Here is an 8,004-nt window from a genome sequence, read left to right on the forward strand (position 1 = left end):
GTCTAAAGCTGAGGGTCACTAGTGAACTATAACGACCTTTTTTCTGGATTGGTCGTAAGATTTTTTGACCAAACAGTAGGTCGTAGGTTTAAGGACCAAATGATTTGGTCACTAGAAATCTTCCCGCACCACGTCAGATCCACCGTGGCAGCCTGACGTGGCAGAATTATGACTAAAGGAAAAGGTCGTAAATAAGATTCAGCCCGGTCCATTCTGATCGTCTACATGGGTCGGGCCCAATAATTTGGCCTTTTATTTTCTGGGATAGAATCTTTTATTGAGTAGGTTTTTTATTAGTCCACTTTTATTTTGGGCCTTGGCCTACTCTTTTTTTAGGCCCAAGCCTTCTTAGTCTATTTCTTGTTTGGGCCTCGGCCTTTTTGCTGTCCAAACTAACTTTAGTGCCCAAACAAAATGGTCCAAACAAAACTTAAATAATTGACAACTTCACAGGTGCACAGCTTCACAAAATAGAGCAAGACATTGTTTGATCACCAGAATGACCAATCAAGTGGGCTAACTTCATCAGGTTCTTGAGAAGTTAGCCCACTTCAGTGTTTCTAGGACAGGTTCTACGACAGGTTCAACTTCTACAATGCTTTAGCGCCGAAGAGAGCCATCAAGTGGGCTAACTTCTCTTCCTGTTCCTGAGACTTCTTGCGCAACAGCTCAAGTTCCTTGTCGCGTGCAGCTTCATATTCTTCCGCCTTTAGCTTGATTGCTACCATTCTTCTTGCATCACTTCAGCTTGAAGCTCCGACCTCTCCAGCTTTTGCTGAAGATCACGAACATGAGCAGCCACAACAACAGTTCCTTTGCCAGAGTTCTTACTAGATGACTTGAGCCCAACATTCCCGAGGAATGTGCTTTGGTTGACTTCGGTCTTGGGCACTTCTTCAACAATCTCAGCATCAGACTTTGGTTCTTCACCTTCTGGTATCGGTGTGTCCTTCATTTTTTCCATCTCAAGCTAGCATATGGAAGAAAATGATAGATATTAGTGGCAGATCTATTTCACATTCTGCAAGAGAAATGTCACATCCCTGACACCTTAATCAGGTTAGCTTTGTGCTCACGTTTTCTTTGCATTGCATCTAGGAAACTTTCAACAAGAACAAAGCAAGTGGTGAAGGAAAATGCTAAAACCCTAGCCACTTCTCAAAATAAAGGAAAATTCAAACTAGTTATAATCAATGAATCCAAAATGGCCTCAAGAAAAGTTCAATCTTTCTGATAATTCATGGAAGTAAATAAGCAATGAAGAAAACCATTTTCTTGATACTTTAAGCATTTTAAATAAATGCAAAAAGCTACTGATTTCAAGTTTAAAATTTGAAATCAGAAACTTTAAGTTTTCAAAAATGTTGAAAACTCCAGTAATGGTTGGAAATATTCCAACAAATATTCTGGGGTGTTCAAAATAGTTTTTACAAACTATTTTGGAGCTGAAATAAATAGTAAATCAATTAATTAGTAAAACAGAAACAAAACAGAAAGAAAATGAGAAAAGTCTTACCTCTCGCTCACCTGGCCCGGCCCATCTTCTTCCTGTCGTCTTACTCCCCCGCCAGTGGGCAGCAGGAGGTGGCCGCCGCGTACTCTGGAGCGGCCACGCACCTATGCGCCTGCCTGTCCGCCGCTCTGCGCTGGCACGCGAGGGGATAACCCTCCCGAGGCGTGCCTGAGCTCATCCTCTCCTCATTCTCCCCCTCTGCCTCGTTTCCTTCTGCCGCCATTGGAGCCCGAGCAAAGCTCGAGCTCGCCGTCATTCTAGCCTACCCTTCTCCCTCCTGAGCCACCACATACGCGCTCTCCCGTGCGGCGTCTAGTAGCTAGCCGTTACTTGCGGCACTTGATTAAAAACGACGACAACCCTGTTATTCCTTTGATGTTTGATCGGATTTCCTTTGATGTCACGTCATGTCAACATGCAGTGGTATGCTGGGAGCACAAGAAAAAGCATACAACGCCACACGCAAGATTCCTTTTGATGTTTTGAAATTCAAAAAGTTTTATCTACAAAATGTTTAATTCAATCGATGATCCGTTTTCACCATTGACTTTCTCGCGACGAGTTCTTCGAAACTAGATCCCATGTTGACATGTTCGGTCAACTTTTTTTTCCCGTTCATACTTACCACATTTTTTGACCCAGTTGCCATATTATTAACCACTTACTTCTCTGAAAAAATAACTTGATTGACACTTTTTAATATTGTTTCGTACAAAACCTTGTAGCAGTTTTCATTATACATGATATAAAAGCATGTCATTGGTTGTGTTTGTCAATTTAAATATGCCAACTTGTCATATTTACATACAACTTTGTCAGAAAACTATTTTGTGTGCTTCTAAGTTTAACTATGCCGAGTTGTCATATTTACAAACGATGACCAAAAAAGATTTTTTGTGGTCATCGGTTTTAAATATCTTGAGTTATCATATTTTTGCGCGTAATCACCTAAAAACAATTGTTTGTGCTTGCCATTTTGATTGTGTCGAGATGTTATATTTATACGCAATTTTCAAAAATATGACGATTAAGTTATTTTTTATCAGACAAGTAAGTACTTACTAATATGACAAGTAAGTGCAACAAATGTGGTAAGTATGAGAAAAAAAAGTTGTCGAAACATATCAATATGGGATCTAATTTTGAAGATTTCGTCGAAACAAAGTCAACGACGAAAACGGATCATCGGTCGAATTAACGGTTTAAAAGATAAAAGTTTTTGAATTCTGATACATTACTGATTTAGCATGTCCCGGTACAAAAAGTCTTTGAATCTCCCAATCCATCATTGCATGGTCACTATAGCAAACAGTACATGTACAGGCTGCACAACTCTGCATCGATCTATAAATCATCACTCTTAATCACCAGCGCCACACGCAAGAGGCGGCCGCACGAGAAGTCAATGGTGCGGCCCCGTTACTTAGATTTTCCCTCTTTTCAAAAAAAAGAAGAAGTCGTACACATAAATAGTTGCAATACGTCAATATCCCGGTTGTCTTTCCTGGAAAATTGCGTGGGTACATGTCAATACGTCAATATCTCTGACTATATGCAATAATCCGACATAATGACAAAGCACAATTGTGGATGCCTAGATTTTCTAGTTCCAAGTTGAAGCATCTTCTTCGTCTCACATAGCCACATCTCGATCATAGGCGACTCATGTCTTGTCTATAAGAGGCGGAGCGTGTGGTGGCTGCTCGCTAATGTGAGGACGCAAAAGAGTCGCACATAATAACATCTCTTCTCGGCAATTCTGCTCACGAATCTTCCGTACGTCGATCTTGCTGGCAAGCTAGTCATCACAAAACAAGGTCCGGCTGATACTTGCTATCGCGAACGAGTGGATCTCTTGAGCCGAGCCTAGTGGTGTTCATATTATATATGCCGGTAACTTCGGTTGCCACTTACTGATCAATGGAGCGACCAACGCCGAGAACAATCGCAATGGTGGCACGGTTGCTTCTTCTCTGCCTCGCTGCCGCTGCCACCAGCGGGGGACTGCATGCTCATGCTCAGCTTGACAACAATGGTATATTGATCAATCAATATATATATATATATATATATATATATATATATATATATATATATATATATATATATATATATATATATTCGGAAGATAATGCTTGGTTTCACCTATTAAATTTAGTACGTACACACATATCGAACAACTCCATTCTCTATAACTGCAGGTTTTATAAGCATAGACTGCGGTTTTCCGGGGCAAACAGGCTATGTGGATAACAAAACCACCTTATTCTACACAACAGATGCCGGCTTCATCGACGCCGACGCCGGCATGAACCGCAATATCTCCGTGGAGTTCATCAACCCGCCGATTCCCACGAGCTGGCACAGCGTGCGTAGCTTCCCCGGGGGCACGCGCAATTGCTACACTCTCATCTCACTCGTGTCCGGGCAGAAGTACCTCATCCGGGGCAAGTTCTTGTACGGCAACTATGATGGCCTCAACAGGCTACCCATCTTCGACCTCTACATCGGCGTTAACTTTTGGACGACGGTGAACATCCCAAAAGCCGACACAGCGGTATATGCAGAGGCCATCATGGTCATGCTGGTTGATTCCGTCCAGGTTTGCTTGATGAACACTGAAAGCGGGACGCCGTTCATCTCCGGGCTGGATCTGAGGCCGCTCAAGACCAAGCTCTACCCATTGGCCAACGAGACACAGGCCCTGGTCCTGCTACACAGGTTTAACTTCGGACCGACTGATGGAACAGTTATCAGGTGAGAGAACATCTAAATTACTCCCACGTACTAAAACGCAACTGATCGATTGTTGAATCTTGAAACACCAACAGGTACCCTGATGATCCTTATGACCGGATATGGTTCCCCTTTGTGGACGCGACAGACTGGAATGAGATATCAACAGAGATGAAGGTGAACACTGATGACAGGCTATTCGAGCCACCCCAGGCAGTGATGCAGACGGCCATCTCACCGCGGAACGTCTCCAGGAACATAGAGTTTACCTTGGGCCTCGACAGTTTCCCTAGTGACCACTCGCTGGGGTACATCTATGCGATGTACTTTTGTGAACTTCAACAACTACCCCGTAATGCACTACGGCAGTTCTTCATCTACATTAATGGCTTCCTGGGGAAAACGGCGACCACAATAGCCTTCACTCCAGCATACCTTGCGGAGGGTTCCCGCTACTCACTTGAGCCCTTTCCATATAGTCAGTACATGGTCTCCCTCGTAGCCACCGCTAACTCAACGCTGCCCCCCACCATAAGCGCCATTGAGCTATTCTCCGCTATCCCAACCACCACCTTGGGCACAAACTCACAGGACGGTGCGATCATCATACACATACATGAGCTAGCTCTTTGGTCATTATCTTTTGTGCGAGTTACTAAAAATACTTTTTTGGTATTCTATATATTAACAGTATCTGCCATCACGGCGATCAAGGAGATGTACCAGGTGCACAAGAACTGGATGGGTGACCCATGCGTTCCCAAGGCTTTGGGCTGGGATGGCTTGACCTGCAGTTATGATGTTTCCAAACCTCCAGCGATTACAAGCGTGTAAGTTATTTATATCTATACCGCTTATGTTGTGTGGTAAAAGTAAAATTGAGCCACTTTCACCCTTGTAGAAACATGTCTTTCAATGGTCTGCATGGTGCTATATCGCCAAATTTCGTAAATCTCAAGGACGTCCAATACATGTACGTTCTGTCGTGTGGATCTACCATTTTTACCATTCCTTGTAGTATGCATTCTTTTATTTTCGAAAAAAAGTGTTGAAAGAAAATATCGGTCAATGTTTTGAAGGGATCTTTCAAACAACAACTTGACAGGATCAATTCCAGATGCCCTTTCACGATTACAATCATTAGTACTTTTGTAAGTTTTGCTACTACTGTGATCAAGTTAATTTGAACGTTCCCTTGTGTTCTCTTTGACTCATGTGTCAGTATGTTACTTTATGTAGAGATCTCTCAAACAACAAGCTGAATGGATCAATTCCTTCTGGACTTCTCAAAAAGATTCAAGATGGCTCCTTGGATGTGAGGTCAGTTTCTTCATATTTTTTTATTACATCCTATACCTGGTGTTGGTACTCCATAGATTCAGTTAAGCAACTTCATTTGAGTTTCAATCCACAGAAAGAAAATTAATTTTCTTGTAGATATGGCAACAATCCCAGCCTTTGCACTAATGGCAACTCATGTCAGCCTGCCAAAGGGGGCAGCAAACTAGCCATCTACATAGTTGTTCCTGTACTTGTGATTGCAGTGTTAGTATTAGTGCCAATACTAATCTTTCTGTGGCATAGGAAAAGAAAGCAAGGTGAGTCTTTTGAATGAGCACAAATATTCTCTTCTCCACTTCCCCATCTATGAAAACCCAGCTTGATGTTTGTTGTGGCATTAGCTGCCGACATAGGAACCATCGGTGTAAGGCTGGCAAGTGATGGTGATGGGAATAGTTCACTTCGACTTGAGAACCGTCGGTTCACGTATATGGAACTGAACACGATAACAAACACCTTCCAGCGAGTGCTTGGCCAAGGAGGGTTCGGGTCTGTCTTCCATGGCATCCTAGAAAATGGCACTCAGGTGGCAGTAAAGTTGAGGTCTCATTCTTCAAAACAAGGAGTCAAACAGTTCCTCGCAGAGGTAGAAGTTCTTGTTGCTTCACAGAAATTCGTACCATTTTTTTTTTACTAAGTCCGGATCACTTCTCCAGGCTCAAGTTTTAACGCGGATTCATCACAAGAACCTTGTCTCTATGATTGGTTACTGCAAGGATGTAGATCACATGGCACTTGTCTATGAGTACATGCCTGAAGGAACCCTACGTGAGCATATTGCGGGTATGCAATTGTTAATTTGATAGTATAAATTTAGAATTTGCTTAATATCTGCAATACGATATGTGTGACTATAGCTTGAGCACACCAAATTAAAAAATGATGGAGTGTTACTTTGCTATTATATGTATGACCCAACATCTAAATATTTTTTGAGAGAAAGGCAAGATTGGACGAGGTTTACCCTGGAGACGACGACTGCGAGTCGCACTTGAATCTGCGCAAGGTACACCACTGAAAATATAGGCACCTCTTGTTGAAGATGTTGCGCTTAAAGAATCTTGACCATTGGCTGGACTGGTAATGAGCAGGGCTGGAGTACCTACATAAGGCGTGTAACCCACCTATAATGCACATGGATGTTAAAACTGCCAACATCTTGCTAAATGCAAGGCTTGAGGCCAAGATTGCCGATTTTGGCTTGTCCAAGGCTTTCAACTGGGACGATGGCACCCATATATCCACCAACACCTGTGCCGGCACACCAGGATATGTAGATCCAGAGTACGGTGATCTCTTCCGCTCTCCTCCAAGAATACTCTAGTATATAATGTTTCTCAGTAAACCTACATGTCTGCAGGTATCAGAGAACAATGCAGCCATCAACCAAGAGCGACGTGTACAGCTTTGGTGTCGTGCTGCTAGAGCTAGTCACAGGGAAGCCGGCCATCTTGTACAACCCTGAGCCTGTTAACATCGTCCATTGGACACGACAGCGACTTGCACGAGGTGACATTGAGGGTGTTGTAGATATGCGTATGCAAGGGGATCATGACATCAATGCCGTTTGGAAGACTACGGACATTGCGCTCATGTGCACCGAGCAAGCGCCCCCGCAACGGCCCTCCATGACTGATGTCGTGATGCAGTTACAGGAGTGCCTTGATCTCGAGGAGAGACGCATAGGAGATGATGATGAATTCTTCACCGACCATGGCGGTGGTGGCACGGACCCAAGCATGAGTTACTACGCTGCCAGCAACGAGTCCAGTGATGTACGCCAGAGCAACATTGCGTTTCAGATTGAGCATAATTATAGGATACGTCCACAAATGGATACCAGTCCTGCACAAATACGATGAAGACATCTTTGCCAATCCAGTCAACTAGCCACCATGGATTCTCTTATTTCATGATCAGATCTCTGTGAGATTTTTTTTAAGATGTTTGTTATACGTAGTTGAGTGATGCTATCACCATATGAAGAGGCTAGTTCAATGGTTTTTTCAGTTAAGATTCCCTCGGTTTGTTGTTCTTTTCTTAATTATCTCCTGGGCACCTATGCTTCAAATCAGCATTATTTGACATTTTGACATATATTATACTCCCTCCGTCTCAGTTTACAAGTCCGACACATGTATCTAGGTCGTCAATTTGATCAACTTAATGAGATGCATATATAACAAAAAAAATATCATTAAAAACTTTAGATGTTCCAATTTCTAATGATATAATTTTTATGTTAAACAATATATTTTATATAAGTCAAATTAATGATCTAGATACACGTGCATGCCTTTTAAAATATGACGGAGGAAGTATAGACAATACTCCCAGGATGGGTATACAAGGAACACTGTGAATGTCATTGATACCGGGAGGATGCCAACATTCAGATACTGTCATTAATGTCC

The 8,004-nt window shown here is 42.7% G+C and overlaps 1 protein-coding gene across 1 annotated transcript; it reads left to right on the forward strand.

The window, feature by feature from the left end:
- The first annotated feature begins 3,431 nt into the window (after positions 1 to 3,431).
- On the forward strand, positions 3,432 to 7,618 carry LOC123442690 (probable LRR receptor-like serine/threonine-protein kinase At1g05700). Its single transcript, XM_045118805.1, has 13 exons — positions 3,432 to 3,548; positions 3,715 to 4,270; positions 4,345 to 4,844; positions 4,941 to 5,079; positions 5,151 to 5,222; positions 5,329 to 5,400; positions 5,489 to 5,569; positions 5,687 to 5,847; positions 5,932 to 6,176; positions 6,247 to 6,373; positions 6,534 to 6,596; positions 6,682 to 6,874; positions 6,951 to 7,618. The coding sequence occupies exons 1-13, from the start codon at positions 3,434 to 3,436 to the stop codon at positions 7,450 to 7,452; spliced, it is 2,826 nt and encodes a 941-aa protein (XP_044974740.1). The 5' UTR covers positions 3,432 to 3,433; the 3' UTR covers positions 7,453 to 7,618.
- Positions 7,619 to 8,004: the final 386 nt, after the last annotated feature.

The sequence above is a fragment of the Hordeum vulgare genome, chromosome 3H (genome assembly GCF_904849725.1).
Source record: "Hordeum vulgare subsp. vulgare chromosome 3H, MorexV3_pseudomolecules_assembly, whole genome shotgun sequence".
In the NCBI taxonomy this organism is placed as follows: domain Eukaryota; kingdom Viridiplantae; phylum Streptophyta; class Magnoliopsida; order Poales; family Poaceae; genus Hordeum; species Hordeum vulgare.